Consider the following 18,548-nt stretch of genomic DNA (forward strand, 5'->3'; position numbering starts at 1 on the left):
GGATGGAAAGGTGTGGGAATTTTGGGTTGAGGTAGGGGGGGGGGTTATATTTTGAGGGGGGAACAATCTTTGAAAAGGTGAGCCTGCACTGTGTTTTTGTATCATTTAGCTTTATGAAATGTGTTGTTGCATAACAATTGGTTGTATGAGCACGGCCTATTTGTTTTCTAATATTCATCATATCATGCTCATCCTTACATTGAACTGTGCTTTTTCTTCAATAAAAGACCTTATTAAAAAAAAAAGTATGCCCTCTGACAACATACAAGCCACAGGTTTCCTTTTTGCAAGAGAAAAGAAGGGGTGTGTGTGTGTATTAAAAAATAGATGCCCTAAAGACTCTAAATAGTTTTAGAATTAGATCAACACAGTCCAGTCCAATGACATGAAACAAGTGTTCAGCATTTTTCCAACTATGTGAATGGTACTTGCAGAAGTCATCACCTTTAATGAGTTCAAATCATTGTGTACAGAACTCATGCTTATTCTTCTAAAGTACTTTGATAAATACATCAGCTATCATTTCTGTTGGATTTTTACTTTAGCAATTAACTCAGTGAGGAGTCCTCTTACAACAGTGCGACATGCCCACCGTGGGCTTGCCACGCACCAATTTGGCACTATCACCGGGCTACTGCAGGAGCCCAGCGGTAGTGCCTGCTCCCACCATGTGCCATTTCCAGTGTGTCAGAATTTTTTTGTTTTTTTAGTGCCAAGGGCTTACCCAGTGATAATCAGGCAGCGCAGTGTGCTGCCCAGTTACCGTTAGGCTACTGCAGGAGCCATTACCGCCTCCTAAATAAGAGGCAGTAAGAGCTCTCCCAGGAAATGGCCATGCGACAAAAAAGTAAACAGTCAATACCTAAACACCAACTTTCAGTAAATTCATAAACATTACATAATCAAATAAGATAGGAGGAAAAGACCGCGGTATAAAGCCACTGAAATATTATGAATTTGCATTTCTTAAGACCGTAACACATTAGGGGTCATAAAAACCTTTCAGTCCATTTTGCAAAAATATTTTTTTAAAGTACTAACTTATCTTAGATATGCCTCTGGGCAGTGTCCTTATAGGGCAGATTACACTTCAGTTGCTGAAGAAGGATGCAATATGCTCATATTCTGGCTGTGGGACTACAGGAAAGAAAAAGCCCAGAGGCTTAGAGGGTGCATGAGGCTATTGATGAAATGATCCTTTCTCCATTGTTGAAGATGTTGGCTTTAGAAAGCTAACATCCATTCTAGAGCCTAGATACAAAGAGGGGCATTTTTGATATAACATTTTGCCTAAAATGTCCAAAAATCCAGTAGCATACATAGCCATTTTTAAACCTGAAAAATGTATTTTTTTTCCCAAAAATGTCCATTTGCTAGATGTTATGCTCAGTGCGTCTATCCTTTTGGACCATATTTGGGAAAAATAAAAGTCCAAGTGAAAAACACACAAAATCAAGCCTTTGGGATGTAGGAGGAGCCAGCATTCTTAACAGACTGGCCACACAGACATCCCAGCAGAGCTGTGGGGCATCCTAGGGGGCACTGCAGTGGACTTCACAGAAAAAGGTCCCAGGTACACATCTCACCTTTTACCACCTTATATTGTATGGGGAACCCTCCAAAAACCCAACTATACACCTCTACAATAGTCCTTATGCCTGCAAGTGTCACCTATATGTAGGTACAACAGGTTTTTGGTGGGTTTTGGAGGGCTCACACATTCCACCACAACTTTAATAAAGTGGGATATGGGCCTGGTTCCCCTTCTCTACAGTCCACTGCACTGACCACTAGGCTACTCCAGGGATCTGCTTGCTGCTCTAATAGGATTATTTGGGACACCTTTTTTGACTTAATCATTATTAAAACAGGTCTAACCCAAAATGTCTAGGTTTTAGCCCTGGACATTTTTGCTTTGTTCCACTATGGCAGAAAAATGCCAAATCCTGCCCACCCAACATGATTTGGATACACTTCAAATGAACTGCAATAGAAAAATGTCTTAAAATGGGCTTCAAAAATAGCGATTTGGACGTTTGGGGGGGGGGGGGGGATTTCCAAATGCAGCGTTGAGCCACATTTTGGACATTTTTCTGTTTCAAAAATGAGCCCCAAAATTAATCAAGGAAATGCTTTTCAGAAAAAGATATCCCATCAATGTATAAATGTGCTAAATGTCATTATTAAAGGTACAAGAATTTCTTTCACCACTGAGTCAAGGACTTCTGAAAATACAACTGAATCCTGGATCAACAATGACTTCCAGCAAGTTTGTGCTTTGAGGATTTTTATTCTCTTTGAATGACAAACAGCAATCCTTTACAAAATATCCACATTTTTTTGCAGTGCATTTTATTTTTTTTTGTTATTTTTGCTGATGTTTCTCCAGACTTTGTATACATTATACACTAACTTAACATCTAAAGAGTCTTTTTGTTCGAGTACACATATGAACAATTTCTGCAGGCAATTTAGGCACGTTACGCACAACAAAACTTCCAGTTCAAGGAAGTCCCTAAACTGCTAATGAAGCAACTTCTGTCTCTTCAGTTGGAGTTTCTAGAGTTTGGAGTTGCTCAGTTCATCCATTTGATAATACATTTAAGGCCTCTTTTATTAAACCATGCTAGCAATTCCCATGCAGCAAATGAAAGGCAGCCCATTCAGAATGAACGGGCTGTGTCGAAGTTGCTGTGCCAGGAAGAACTAGCGCGGTTTAAATAAAAAAGGCCCTTAATGTTTAATGTTCAGTTTTTGTTTCAAGGATACATCCTCTATATATGTGTCCTAAATGCTGCCAGATGTCTTTAGCCATAATCTGGTTATTAACCTAATTTGCCTATGAAGTACTTAATATCTGGGCAATTATGTTCATGGCACATTGATCATTCCTGCGTAACTGTTACAACAAATGAGCCAGATTCTCTGACTCTTCAAAAAGTCTTAGTTTTAGATGAACCATCATCTTAAATCTCAAGGGCAGATAATTGCTAGAATTTCCTACTCAAAATCATTTTAAGTATTCTAAGATATTTTTGAGTTACTTTTACTTTTTCATAAAAACTTGTTGAACAGCACCTGTAGAAAAAAATTTATCTCTGTAGCTTACAAAAATCTTTTGTCTAGGTTTCTCTCTACAACTTTCTAACTTGGCTGTTTTACTGTGCATTTTTTTCCTTGCTGGCAACTTCCCTCACTCTGCTTGCGCTATGGTATCTTTATCTGTTCTGGTGTTCTGTTAAATTGCCTGGCCCATACTCCATTTATTACAGATTTTAAACATGACAGAGTTTAACTAATGGGCCCTATTACTAAAGTGTTAGGCACTAATGCACATCTAATACAGCAAAAAATGGAGTACTGTGGGACAAATCAGGTGTCCTGTAACTTTTAAATCTGCATAGTAAAATGTTTTTCTAATTATTTTTTTAGGGAGCATGTCATGAGCAGAGAGTGGGCATTTCTGCGTGAAGCAGTTAGTGCATCTACATTACAGTGAGTGCATGGATAACGCAGGAGCCCTTACTACCTAGAAAACGGTTGGTGGTAAGTGCTCACACAATTTTTAAAAATTCCACATGCTAATGGCAAATTAGCTCATGGCCATTAAGGCAAAAAAATAAAAACATCTCAAAAAGCAAAAAATGGCATTTTTACAACTGCAGTAAAAATGGCCTTGGTGCATGAGAAAAATTCATGAAAGGGCACGCTAAGGCCATTCTTTACCACAGTTTAGTAAAAACACCCCTAAGAGAACACCTTCTGAAGACAAACAAGCAAACCAGAGATTTCCTTTTTGCAAGAGCAGTAAAACAGCACTGCTTTTTATTAACAAGGTAAACCGAGCTGCAAGCAGCTTAACACAGAGAAATAAGGAGGTGAGGTAAGGTAAGGAAAACATTAACTAGTACAGAAGCCCTAATAGTTTAAAACAATTCAGTACTAATTCTACACAGTCCACTACAATGACATAAAATGTTTAACTTTTAAAAATATCTTAAGCTTTTTTCCTAAGGAGATCAATTAGACTAGAACTAAAGGGGTCAGCAAATAATTTAAACAGTTCATCGATGTTGCTCACTGGATAACAAACACATCCTTCAGGTTATAAATAAATAATGTTAAACAGATGTAAAAACTAAGTTAAAATAAATTTCAGGAAACCTTTAAAAGTTGTAATTAATTTTATAATTAAACTGAAAGCATGCCCAAAACTTAGTATTTTTTTCTTCAAATTATAGTACTTCACAGGTAATATGAATCGAACTTGCTATGGATTAAAAAAAAAGTCTTATTACTGACTTAAATAAAATTACACAATAGAAGTTTATTGTTCAACAAGAATAAACATAGCAGTTAAAGTGTATGTTTCAAACTGAAGAATCCTGATGGGAAAACAAGTTCCAATTAACCCAAACAGATCAATAAAGAAATGGCTATGATTTGTCTATTTTGTCATGATTTATATAAACCTGTTATGCTGAAAACTGACAGCAAGAGATCTGTTACACTACACAGGTTTTCATAATTTCTACATTAATATGTATTTCTGAAACAAAAAACAACCTGTGCACAAATTAAAATAAAAATGGTGTTCAAAGATCAGACTGGACCAAGGTCTAATGCACTGTACTGCATACCAGAAGTTCAATCAACATTTCCCCTTCTTGGTTATAGCAGCAGAGAACTTCAAAAGATACTGTACCCGCATTTTTGGGATGTATTGAGAAATAAAGAAAGGCAATTCAAAAGTACAAGAAATGAAAAGTACAACTAGCATTTATGTTGTAAGTCTGTTTTCTTATTTTCTGCTAAACAGACCTTGTACTTTAAGGGGCCCTTTTACAAGCCCAATACAGGCTTACTGCATGCTAATCTGGAGCTACAGCCGTCTCAATAAGGGTGTCGGCTGTAGTTCCAGCTCCACTCTAGGGAAAATCGGTCCATAATTTTTAGTGCGGCAGTAATCAGGCAGAGGTACGCACTACCCGGTTACCGCAGGAGCTCTGCCACTTCAATAGGTGGTGGTAAGAGCAATCTTACTGCAAGGCCATGGCTATTTTCAGTCTTTTTTACCTGCTGCAGTAAAAAGGGCCTTAGTACGCAGCAAAAACGGCCCATGGCACTAGCGCAGGGCCCTTTTTTTAAACTGCAGATTTGTAAAAAGATCCCCAAGTTAAAACTTGCTTTGGAAGAAATGACATATAAGAATAAAATTATGATGTAAAAGAAGTCATGTTGAAGACATTTAGTACAGTTTACACAGTTTTAGCTATTTAAGGATATCAATGAAAATTCTATGAGCTTTTACACCTGACTCATGTCAAAATAAGCATTAATACTGTCAGTCACTTCTAAGGTCCAGAAATATATAAATCTGATAAAGTTCCCAAAACAAAAAATATAAAGGACCAAATTCTATAAATGGCACAAAAAAAAAACAAGCTAAGTGCTATTCTATAAATGGCACTAAAAGTTAGGCAATATTTATAGAATACCACTTATGCTGGGACCCATGCCTAATTTTAGGAACAAGGACTTATACCAACTAAACCCTGGTGTAAATCCTCATGGCTAAATTAGGCAAGGATCCCTCTTATTCTATAAAACAGTGTGCATAAATTGCAGGAATGCCCCTAGTCTGCCCATGACTCTCCCATGGCCATGCCCTTTTTCGGAGCCAGATTCCGACATGTAAATATGTGGGCATGAATTTAATTCTGCTTAGCAGCGCTTAATTAGGGCACAATTATCAGCACTAATTAGCTCATTATTCAATTAAATTGCACACAAAAATTGGGCAAGCACCCAAATTTGTGTGTGCAATTCTGAGCACCAAGTATAGAATTTGGGAGAAAAGCTCATAGGGATTTACAATCATTTTATAACGTAACCATTCATATAAGAGTTTGAAGTGACTTTAGTTTTGCTATGTTATTTATAGTATTTGATTCAGGTATCAGACCACTGGAATTGTGTTGAGAAACATAACTGGGAAGAACCCCAAGGAAATTATATGATTTATTACTTTGAAATACCGCTAAATACAGTGAGGTGTCAAAGCGGTTTACATATAGAATTTGAGGCACAAGTCATAAAAGGATTCAACAGCAAACATTTCATAACATACCACCAGTGAAGGACAGGTAGGAACTGGTAGCACTAACAATCAGAGGCTCAGTTTATGTCTGTTATTTAATTTTTAAAAATATATGTATTATATTAAGAAAAGATCTCATACTGAACTGGGTCTTTAATTTAAAACAACCCTTTAAAAATAAATTGAAAAAACTCAATACAATATAAAAATAAACTAATTCTTTATTTGACTTCCTGCTTGATATATCTGTCTATCTATATATATGTTTATACATAGACATGTATTCTTTTTGAATTTATAATACAAGATTACTATGTAGTAAACTGTATGAGGGAGGACAGTGTGTTTTCAAGTTGGTAATGATTTATTTCAGCTTCCATCTTGTACTCCTAAGGTGGTGGCATTTGTCACAAAACAAATTTGCAATAGCTCAAACTCTTGACAGTTCCAGACAGGTTTTTTTTTTGATAGCTTATTACAGTGAATCTTGAAAAAACAAGTTCAAAATGACACCACAAAGGGTTTCATTATAGCAACATGTCACTATAGATACAATAATCCTTCTGAGAACACTGTAATAAAACCAAAGAGCTTTTTGCCAAGATTTTATTTCCAGAGGAACATGGTATTTTAACCTATGCAGCAAAAAATGCAGAGATTGATTTGATATAATGCTAAAATATAGCATTATACACACAAGATAACTTTTTTTTTTTTAATTATTGAGTGTTGATGTACACTAGAATATCTAAGTCCCTGTAGGGTCTTTCAAGGCAGGGGCCACAGGGGCCTGGGGCCCCCATAGATTTCGCCCTGGACCCCCCTACCACCGTCAACCCTCCCCCACTGCCTACCCTTGCTGGCGGGGGACCCCAACCCCCGCCAGCCGAGGTCCGCTTCCACCTGCCAGTGCCGCTGCCTTTAAAAATGTCTTCAGCTGGCAGGGGACCCCAACCCCCGCCAGCCGACCCGAGGTCTGTAAAGTTCTTCGTCCTCCGTGGCCGGCCCGTGCTGTATAGCTGTTGAATCCAGTTCGGAGTCTGACGTCGCAGCACGTTGTACGCGCGTATAACGTGCTGCGACGTCAGACTCCGAACTGGATTCAATCAACAGCTATACAGCACGGGCCGGCCACGGAGGACGAAGAACTTTACAGACCTCGGGTCGGCTGGCGGAGGTTGGGGTCCCCCACCAGCTAGACATATTTTTAAAGGCAGCAGCACTGGCAGGTGGAAGCGGACCTCGGCTGGCGGAGGTTGGGGTCCCCCGCCAAAGGTAAGCAACGGCAGCAGGGTAGGGTTGGCAGCCGGGGGGGGTGTGTGTGTGGAGAGAGTCGTTGGTGGCGGGAGGGGGGTCTGGCAATGGCGGGGGGGGGGGGGGGTGCAGTGCTGGCAGGGGGGGGGTCTGGCAATGGCGGGGGGGGGGGGCTAAAATGTGCCCCCTCCCTCTGGCTCCCCCTACCGCCGGAGTCCAGATACGCCCCTGTTTCAAGGAAACATGCACTACTGGCAATGTAGCATCCAGAAGCAAACTCCCAACCAGAAAGAGTACTAAAGGGTATATTTTTTCCTTTATATTTGTATAAAACCGAAACAAGCTAGGCTAGAATCTTGATAGCAGATGTATAGGATTAATGAATATTCTCAGGAGAAAGCACCTGTCTGAGAAGTTCCTCTCCCCTTTTATCAATCTGTATGTCTTAAATTGCTGCAGCTTATAAACTGCATCCTGCAAGGATTTTTGTTAACCAAAAAGGGAGAACTTTTACAATGAAGTTATTCTCCCTCTCTCACATATTTAGATTTAATTTCATTCTTACAGTGCAAGCAGTATATCCTCAACAAACATGTAAGCCTAACCAGTACTTGGTCTGCGTTATTTCAAATTATAATATATGGGCATCCAATAGCAATTACTGAAATGTATTTCAAATTTCTTTGGAAAAAATATTTTTGCTTTCAAGCTTTTCACCTGTTTCCTTGTTTATATCAGCTTTTTTAATTTCCTTCATAGCCATATAGTGCTACAATGGCAGTGAAAAATCTGACCCATATTAGAGAAGTCAAGAAAGTTTCATTCAAAGGTTGCTGGCTAATATTCACTTAATAAGGGAGTTCTCATTCTAGATGCCCTCCTGGAAAAAACGGATTCCACCTATCAATCTGTGTACAATTCAAAAAATCTATACACAGTCACACTTGAGAACAGCCTTTCCATAAAAGAGGGCCTCAAATCCTGCAAACAGAAGTATGCATATTGTACTTTATCATACACTGTAATAAAATCAAGTGATATAATCAGTTGGGGTACTTAAAGAAGAAGAAATATCAGTAAACAAAGACCCCCCCCCCGTTAAGCAAAAATAAGAGGAAATCACAAGAGCATATTAGTTGGCCTCTTTCCTCCCACAAATTCTATTTTTACCAATACCAGTCTTGCCTTGTGTTCAGCCAGCACAGCAGCTGATATTCCCTCAGTGAGAATGTTTGGGAAAGGGTCACTCCAAAACAATGGGTCTCTTTCCCACGATAATCTTTGCTCGGACAGGCATTAAATTCACTGATAGAATATAAACAGGTCTTGCCAGCTGAAATATGAATGTTTCAATATTAATATAAACTAGAAAGTTGTTCTTTTCATAGTTATTATTAAACTGAAGCCAACAATATCATTGACTTTTTTTTCCTTAATATATCAAAAATATCAATTGAGCTAGATCCACCCTTGTGCTGAGGTCAAACCATCTACAGATAATATAGGCCAGACATCTATTTAAATAAAATGGAATGAAAACATGCAAACTCATGAATCAAAAATGTGAAAGCAAGGCTGATTCCTTTACCCTCCTCCCATCCCCTCCTACAATGTCCCTAGCAGAAATACACTTTGGTTAGGGCAGAGTAAACACAGCATCAATTAAAAAAAAAAAAAAATTCAAATGAGTTTTAAGATGCAACTACATCAATAAGATATTTAGTTAGCAATTAAAGTGCTCCATTTCTGACTTTAGATATATAGATTAAAAAAAAAAAAAAAAAAAGCCTGTCTGCAGCTACTGACAATTATATTGTCAGGATAAGTTATGCATGGCAGGAGAAAAACAAAATTGAACAGTTTTAGAAAAATAGATTAATAGTTTTGGAAAACATTACTGTAGTTTTTACTTTTATACTCGATTTTGATGAACTGTACCTTCTTAAAAAAATTTACCCAGAATTAGGATACAGAGATATATAAGATGACCTGCGTTACACTGGAGAAATCAGATAAAACCTAAGGTTGGAAATTTCTGCACAGAGCACTTGGTTCATGTTTATATGGGTGCATTTTTTGTTGATTGCTTATATACTTCACATAAGCAAAACCATCACTAAGAAAGAGAGCTGCACAAATTCTTCAGTCTGGTGCAACACGAGAACACTGTTTCAGATTCCTTATAACACTGGCTGGTCGTCAGTTCTCTTTTATCCCATTTATTCACATTCATAAGTTAACCAGAAAACTTCAAGGGTTAACCAAGAAGGGTGGTAAAAATATTGCTGGATTAAATACTTTAAAAAACTTCTTTCCCAATTGATTCAGAAGGTTTATTAAGTTCAACTCTAACACCTTTTTCACCTGTAAAGAGAGAAAAGAAAATGATTCAGGACACAGTGAGAAATAACTATAAAGAAAATATCTACTACAGCCTTTCCAGTGCCACAGTCTTAAGAAAGCAGTATTAATCAGCTCTAGGAAGCCAGTCTTCAAAAACATAAACAGAATTAGAACAGAGAACATTTCTGCTATAAAATAAAAGTTAATTTGAATTGCGTTTAAAGCAGTAATACTGACTACTGTTTTAAATTTAGGGGCCCCTTTTACTAAGCTGTGCTAACAAGTGGCACGTGGGTTTCTCGAACACTGAGGTCACTTTTAGTGCGTCTGTAAAATGGCCACATTTTCCATTTTTGCAATAATGGCCATGCACAAATTTCTCCATTAGCATGTGGCCATTACCACGTGAGTCCTTACTGACACCTATTTTCTAAGCGGTAAGGGTGCTAACCACAAACTAATCTGTTAGCACAGTGATTTTCAACCTTTTTCATCTTGCAGCACACAAACAAGGCACACCATCAGTTTTATAAGGATATATACTTTATCATTTAACAAACAAGTATTAAGATTTTGACCGATACTCAGCTAGTGGTGGGCAGAACTTTGACTGCCTGCTGGCGTTCAACCTGATATTCAATGCCGGGCTACTTCCAGTGACTGGCATTGAATATTCGGGTTTTTCAACATTGGCTAGTGTATGACTGTTTAAGTTGATATTCAGACTTAACCTACCATGGCTTAGCGGGCAAAGATAGGCCTGCTTTTTATGCGGCCTTATTTAGTCACTAATATTGGCCGGTTAAGTTCAGAATATTGGGACTTAACCAGTCACATCCTCGGCTTTATTTTTGGTGATGAGCATTTTCCGTGGTGATACCTGGTTAAATGCTGCTGAAAACAACCGATTATCCATTGAGACAAGAGTTAATTAGTCAGTGGCCATTCCTGGCCAGTTAATTTGTGCTGAATATTGGCTGGATTGCTTTTAAAGTTCAATAATTTAATTTTTAATCATTGCTATCTTTATAGTTGAATACTGTTATTGAAGACACAAAATTAGCCACAAATAACATGCATTCAAAAACAACAATTTTAAATCAAATACTCCCCCTCCACAACACACCACAGTGCTGGTGATCACATCCCTTCACTGCATCCGAGTTGTAGGTCTGTAGACCTAAATTCCTTTATAATAGACTCCCACCAGGCACACATTTATAGAACTACCCCCATATTGACAAAGTAATGATATCATACCAAATGAACATAATCTGAATATTGCACAATTTTCGCTATGTGACAATCTGGTTAAAATTTGTGATGAGAACTAGCAAACTGCCACAGGAACACACACATCAAACCCAGACTCACTATAATTGAGCCAGTTAACAATGAATGGCCAAGTTAAAGGAGATTTAGTATGAAGGTTCCATTAACTTCCTCATGGTATCCGAGTACACAAACTGGGGAATTTAGCCTGTTTTTCACTCACCTTTTCGCTGTAGTGGTCAGTGGTGGCGGCAGCAGGCATATTTTCAGACAGTTTGCTCACACCAATCTGAGCCCTCTAACGCTGCCTGCGTAAAGGCTGCCGGGGGGGGGGGGGGGGGGGGGGGGAAGCAAAATTCCCTCAGGCCCGGTGATTGCACCAGGGTCCTGTTAGGAGCAGGAGACAGACCCCTGCGCCGGGCCCCCCTTGGAGGCCAGGGACGAGCACACAGTTTGATTCGGGGCCCCTAGCTTGGCTGGTGGGGGTCCCCAAGATCCACCAGCAGAAGCCTTTTCCTCTAGCGCTGTTTGCCGCACTGCCTGCCTTGCTTCTGCTCACATCGCACATGCTTGGTTTTGATGAAACTAAGAATGCGTGAAGTGAGAAGCAGCCGCACTGGGCAGGCAATGCGGCAGAGAACAGTGCTGGAGGGAAAGCTTCTGCTGGCGGGGTTTGGGGACCCCTCCCCCAGCCAAGGTAAATGGAGTTGTGACAGGGGCAGGGAAGATGTGTCCCCCTCCACTTTGGGCTCTGCCCCCCCCCCCTTAATCTGGCCTGGATACGCGGCATCCGGGGAAGCCGCACAAGGGCAGTGGCGTCCTGGGGGGCAGCGGCAGCAGCAGAGGTCCTGCCCGCATATACAGAAGTGGGAAGTTATGTCAGAGAGGTGGCTTGGGACTGGCGCTAGCAGGCTGTCTGAACTGCTGCTGGCTGGCGCCAACTGCTACAGAGGAAATCTTATAATGCTGGGTTGCTGGTGGTCACGCCAACTCTTTGCCCCCAAACACACCCCTAACACTAAAAAATATCTATTTTTTTAGTATATAGGAAGCGTGCAAGCAGATGCCAAAATTAACATGGCAGTGGTTTTTAACCTGCAGTAAGCACACATTAATGCTTCCTGCAGCTTAGTAAAGGGCCCCTGAATCAGTAGTTAAAAAGCCATTAAAATCCCTAACAGCATTCAGATTTTATTTCTGAATTAGAGTTTGCCCTAAAGATGGCCCTTCCTTCAGCAGTCCTCCTTTAAATACCAACACAAATAGTGCTTTACAACTGGGCTCAATGGTAATCACTCTGCACGAGACTAAATATCCTCAGAAAAAATAAAGACCAATTTTGATAACAGAAATCCTGTAATGTTTCAATTTTTCAATCAATGCACGTATTGTTTGATCAAAATACTTAGTGCTATTAGTGCAAAATTAATACTTTTTTTTACACATTTTATTATGGAAGAAGGCAAGGAGGTGGATTTATAAGTGGAATACAGTGACATCTTTAAGCCTCAATCGTGGAGAGGTGGGTAATTTCTACATTGATATTGGTAGTACCGACGCTCCCTCCATTGTATATGGTTGTGGAGTTTTCAAATGATCCAATCAACTATTTACAAATGATGTCATCTTGTAAGTCCAACAAATAATTAGCATCTTCTGGCAGTCGGCACTTTATGCAACAGGTTTAAAGAAATTAAGAGTGCGGTACCTCTGAATGTCTGCCAATAGAGATTGGTAAATATCAAGTGAAGCTGAATCACAGCTACATTACAAAATTTTTTGTAAGATATTAACTCATGGTTTAAAAAATTTTTTTTTTAAGAGACCGCATTAGAAAAATACTGTTATGAAGCCTCCTATTGAGTTCCCTGAAGCAGCAGCAGCAAGCGAAACATGGTCCATGTTGGGACTTGAAACTAGCTATCAAATGAGTGTTTTTTCAAACTCAAATTATTATAAAGTCAAAAGTGTTTTTGGACCTTATTTGATCATTAAAAAAAAAGTATTAATATTGTACTAATAGAACTAAGGGCCTCTTTTATCAATCCGCGCTAGCGGCTCCTGGGCAGCAATGCTGATGAAGACCATTCAAAGTGAATGGGCTTTGTTGGTATTGCCGTACCGGGGACTGCTAAAGAGACCCTTTTTGAACAAACAGCATGTGCAATATTGAAAATGTATGAGACATTCATAAGATTTCTCTTATCCAAGTTGACTTCTATTTTTGATGAGCACATTATAAAATTCATTTTGGTATATTTTTAAATGGACATTCTATTTAGTGTTTAGTTTGTTGCAGGTTTTTGTTGCTTTGTTATACAATCTTTCCTCCAATACTATTTAAAAAATCTTTTTGCCCCCACCTTTTTGTTGGATTTCCAGCCTAAAAATCAGCATCAAATGAAGAGAGCTGCTTAGGGGCCAAATGGCCAGTATAGGATTCAGAGGTGAAATACAAGGGAACTCATGAGAATGTGGAACACAAAGAAAAAGAAAAGCAATGGCATGTACAGTGGGGGAAATAAGTATTTGATCCCTTGCTGATTTTGTAAGTTTGCCCACTGACAAAGACATGAGCAGCCCATAATTGAAGGGTAGGTTATTGGTAACAGTGAGAGATAGCACATCACAAATTAAATCCGGAAAATCACATTGTGGAAAGTATATGAATTTATTTGCATTCTGCAGAGGGAAATAAGTATTTGATCCCCCACCAACCAGTAAGAGATCTGGCCCCTACAGACCAGGTAGATGCTCCAAATCAACTCGTTACCTGCATGACAGACAGCTGTCGGCAATGGTCACCTGTATGAAAGACACCTGTCCACAGACTCAGTGAATCAGTCAGACTCTAACCTCTACAAAATGGCCAAGAGCAAGGAGCTGTCTAAGGATGTCAGGGACAAGATCATACACCTGCACAAGGCTGGAATGGGCTACAAAACCATCAGTAAGACGCTGGGCGAGAAGGAGACAACTGTTGGTGCCATAGTAAGAAAATGGAAGAAGTACAAAATGACTGTCAATCGACAAAGATCTGGGGCTCCACGCAAAATCTCACCTCGTGGGGTATCCTTGATCATGAGGAAGGTTAGAAATCAGCCTACAACTACAAGGGGGGAACTTGTCAATGATCTCAAGGCAGCTGGGACCACTGTCACCACGAAAACCATTGGTAACACATTACGACATAACGGATTGCAATCCTGCAGTGCCCGCAAGGTCCCCCTGCTCCGGAAGGCACATGTGACGGCCCGTCTGAAGTTTGCCAGTGAACACCTGGATGATGCCGAGAGTGATTGGGAGAAGGTGCTGTGGTCAGATGAGACAAAAATTGAGCTCTTTGGCATGAACTCAACTCGCCGTGTTTGGAGGAAGAGAAATGCTGCCTATGACCCAAAGAACACCGTCCCCACTGTCAAGCATGGAGGTGGAAATGTTATGTTTTGGGGGTGTTTCTCTGCTAAGGGCACAGGACTACTTCACCGCATCAATGGGAGAATGGATGGGGCCATGTACCGTACAATTCTGAGTGACAACCTCCTTCCCTCCGCCAGGGCCTTAAAAATGGGTCGTGGCTGGGTCTTCCAGCACGACAATGACCCAAAACATACAGCCAAGGCAACAAAGGAGTGGCTCAGGAAGAAGCACATTAGGGTCATGGAGTGGCCTAGCCAGTCACCAGACCTTAATCCCATTGAAAACTTATGGAGGGAGCTGAAGCTGCGAGTTGCCAAGCGACAGCCCAGAACTCTTAATGATTTAGAGATGATCTGCAAAGAGGAGTGGACCAAAATTCCTCCTGACATGTGTGCAAACCTCATCATCAACTACAGAAGACGTCTGACCGCTGTGCTTGCCAACAAGGGTTTTGCCACCAAGTATTAGGTCTTGTTTGCCAGAGGGATCAAATACTTATTTCCCTCTGCAGAATGCAAATAAATTCATATACTTTCCACAATGTGATTTTCCGGATTTAATTTGTGATGTGCTATCTCTCACTGTTACCAATAACCTACCCTTCAATTATGGGCTGCTCATGTCTTTGTCAGTGGGCAAACTTACAAAATCAGCAAGGGATCAAATACTTATTTCCCCCACTGTATGATAAGACTCACAGCGGGGTGGAAAGAGGAGATAATGTGGGAAAGTGAAGGAAAAGAGGCAGAGACGTAGGAGGAGCTGAGGCAGAGACGTAGGAGGAGCTGAGGCTAGAGTAGCAGGAGATGGGGGAGACAGACAGGTACAAAGAGGAGGCCAACAGCGACGTTGTAGAGAACTCCCACCGCCAGTCTGGCAGCCCCTGTTCATCCTTGGAGGAGGGACGTCTCCTAAAAGGAGAGCATCACCTTGGAGAAGTTGGAAGCAATCCTGTAGCCAGGACCAGCCCACCAACAGATGCAATACCCTCTCGCACCGAGGATGTGTCTCCAGAAGGAAGGGTTAGGATGGCTGTTGTAGTTGGTGATCGATTATTAGGCATGTAGATAGCTGGGTAGCTGGTGGATGTGAAGATCGCTTGGTTACTTGCTTTCCTGGTGTGAAGGTGGCGAACCTCACGCATCACCTAGATAGGATTGTAGACAGTGCTGGGAGGAGCCAGCTGTCTTGGTACATGTGGGAACCAATAGCATAGGAAAATGTGGTAGGGTGGTTCTGGAACCCAAATTTAGGCTCCTAGGTAGAAAGTTAAAATCCAGATCATCCAGGATAGCATTTTCAGAAATGCTCCTCATTCCACATGCAGGACCCAAGAAGCTGGCAGAGTTCCAAAGTCTCAATGAATGGATGAGATGATGGATTTAGATTTGTTAGGAACTGGGCAACATTCTGGGGGTAGGGGAAGCCTGCTCCGAAAGGATGGTCTCCACCAAGGAGGATGGATAAAAACAGGAGATATGGTGAGCTATCTAGTCCATTATATGGGCTGAAGCCAGTAGGTGGAGCTTCCATCATTTTAGTACACGCAAAACAATAGCAAACACTATTGAAAATAATAGCAAAAAATTATTAGAAATAAGGGACTGCCTATGCATTGGTCCATTTGTAAAAAGTCTAAACCTGTTCCAGTTGCATAGACAGTGCCTTAAAAGGTGGAGGGCAAAAGATTTTTTTTTTACTTATTTGACAGCTTTTTAATTTATTTGAAAACTTTCCATATGTAGATATAAATATCATGAAATAAAAATTGAATATCAATAAAAGAGCTTAAAAATTATTGTAGCTGGTAGAAACAGCAGTTATAAACTCTCATTTTTCTACACTGTTCTATAAAATAAAGATGGCCAAATCTCAGTGAGGAGGATCCTGTTTCCTGATGGGTTCATCTTAACTTCTGTTGTAATCTACCTTGGGAAGCCTGGGACCCTGTTTACTAAGGTGCACTAGCGTTTTTTGCATGTGTTAAAAATTAGCACGTGCTAATGCTAGAGACATCCATAAGAATATATTTCTCTGCAACTCATGTGTAGACATATGCTGGGAAGAGGTTTGGCTAAGTTGCAATTTTTCTGTATAGTGTTGCTAAAGATTTATGCCAGAATCCAAGCAGATTCTATAATTCTATGCATAATTTAATTGGATTAACAAGCTAATCAGCACTGATATTTTTATACTAGATTTTAAACTAGAAACGGGGGGGGGGGGGGGGGGGGGGGAGGCCGACAGTCGCTCAAAAGCGCATGGTTTGGGATAAGTTATCTTTCAAAGATATCACCAAAACAGGGAAGATAGGGTATTCTGATAGTGAGGTTGCAAAAGAGACCATAGTGGATCAGGTGTTCTTAAATAAAAATCAGACAAAATATTGCAAATTAATACTGTCAAGTACTAAGAATCATGTAAATAGGAACAACAAACATACTTTGAAATGTCTATATGTGAATGCCAGGAGCCTAAGAAATAAGATGGGAAAGTTAGAATATTATTATTTGTAGCATTTATACCCCGCTCTTTCCCGCTGTTAGCAGGTTCAGTACGGCTTACAAAGTATAGTACAGAGTTACAATGTCTGATATAAAGTATCACAGAAATAACATAATTGTATAGAGTAGGACAAGAGGAAGAGATGTGGGGAGTTTATTGTTCAGAAGTCAATCTAATTATCACAGCACATTAAGCTGACCAAGTTGATTGAGAACGTTTCACCAGTGTTTTCCCACATTGAACCATCAACACATGATTTATGAGACCCCTGACACAGGCGTTGCTTTTGCCAAAACACAGCCGTGTCAGGTATTGCACTAAATGAAAAATTAGATATAATAAGCATCTCTGAGACCTGGTAGAAGGAGGATAACAAGTGGGACACTGTCATACCAGGGTACAAATTATATTGTAGTGATAGGGTGGATAGAATTGGTGGAGGGGTAGCACTGTATATTAACTAGAGCCTTGAATCAAATAGATTGAAAATTCTGCAGGAAACAAAACACTTCTTGGAATCACTGTGGATTGAAATTCCATGTGTAAAGGGGAGAAGGATAGTGATAGGAGTGTACTACCGTCCGCCTGGCCAGGATGAACAGACGGATACAGAAATGTTATCGGAAATTAGGGAGGCTAACAAGCTGGGCAACACGATAATAATGGGTGATTTCAATTACCCCGATATTGACTGGGTAAATGTAACATCAGGGCACGCTAGGGAGGTAAAATTCCTTGATGAAATCAAGGACAGCTTTATAGAGCAGCTGGTACAGAAGCCGACGAGAGAAGGAAAAATTCTAGACCTAGTTCTTAGTGGAGCGCATGATCTGGTGCGGGAGGTAATGGTGCTGGGGCCGCTTGATAACATGATCATAATATGATCGGATTTGATATTAGCTTTGAAGTAAGTATACACAGGAATTAACTTTTAAAAAGGAGACTATGATAAAATGAGAACGGTGAAAAAAAAACTTAAAGGACTGGCTGCGAGGGTCAAAAATTTACATCAGGCATGGATGCTGTTCAAAAACATCATCCTGGCAGCCCAGGCCAAATATATTCCGTGTATCAATAAAGGAGGGAGGAAAACTAACCGACAGCCGGCATGGTTAAAAAGCAAGGTGAAGGAAGCTATCTGAGTTAAAAGAAAATCCTTCAGAAAATGGAAGAAGGAACCGACTGAAAATAATAAGAAACAGCATAAGGAATGTCAAGTCAAATGCAAAGCGCTGATAAAGAAGGCTAAGAGGGACTTCGAAAAAAAGATTGCGTTGGAGGCAAAAACACATAGTATAAATTTTTTTAGGTATATTAAAAGCAGGAAGCTGTCAAAATAATCGGTTGGACCGCTAGATGACCGAGGAGTAAAAGGGGCAATCAGGGAAGACAAAGCAATAGTGGAGAGATTAAATAAATTCTTTGCTCTGTTCTTCACTGAGGAAGATTTGGGTGGGATACCGGTGCCGGAAATGGTATTCGAAGCTGATGAGTTGGAGAAACTTAATGAATTCTCTGTAAACCTGGAGGATGTAATGGGGCAGTTCTACACTGAAGAGTAGCAAATCTCCTGGACCGGATGGTATTCATCCCAGAGTACTGACAGAACTGAAAAATGAGCTTGCGGAGCTATTGTTAGTAATATGCAATTTAT

The 18,548-nt window shown here is 40.1% G+C and overlaps 1 protein-coding gene across 3 annotated transcripts in view; it reads right to left on the reverse strand.

Moving 5' to 3' along the window:
- Positions 1 to 9,136: 9,136 nt before the first annotated feature.
- The window catches only part of EGLN1 (egl-9 family hypoxia inducible factor 1), a 170,818-nt gene continuing 161,406 nt past the window's right edge, over positions 9,137 to 18,548 (reverse strand). For all 3 annotated transcript variants that reach the window (XM_030196498.1, XM_030196495.1, XM_030196494.1), the window contains one exon: positions 9,137 to 9,718. Coding sequence is in view for 2 of the 3 variants with exons in the window: in XM_030196495.1 (XP_030052355.1) it covers positions 9,654 to 9,718 (65 nt within the window). In the remaining variant the exon portion in view is untranslated. The remainder of the gene's footprint in view (positions 9,719 to 18,548) is intronic.

This window comes from Microcaecilia unicolor, chromosome 3, assembly GCF_901765095.1.
Source record: "Microcaecilia unicolor chromosome 3, aMicUni1.1, whole genome shotgun sequence".
In the NCBI taxonomy this organism is placed as follows: Eukaryota; Metazoa; Chordata; class Amphibia; order Gymnophiona; family Siphonopidae; genus Microcaecilia; species Microcaecilia unicolor.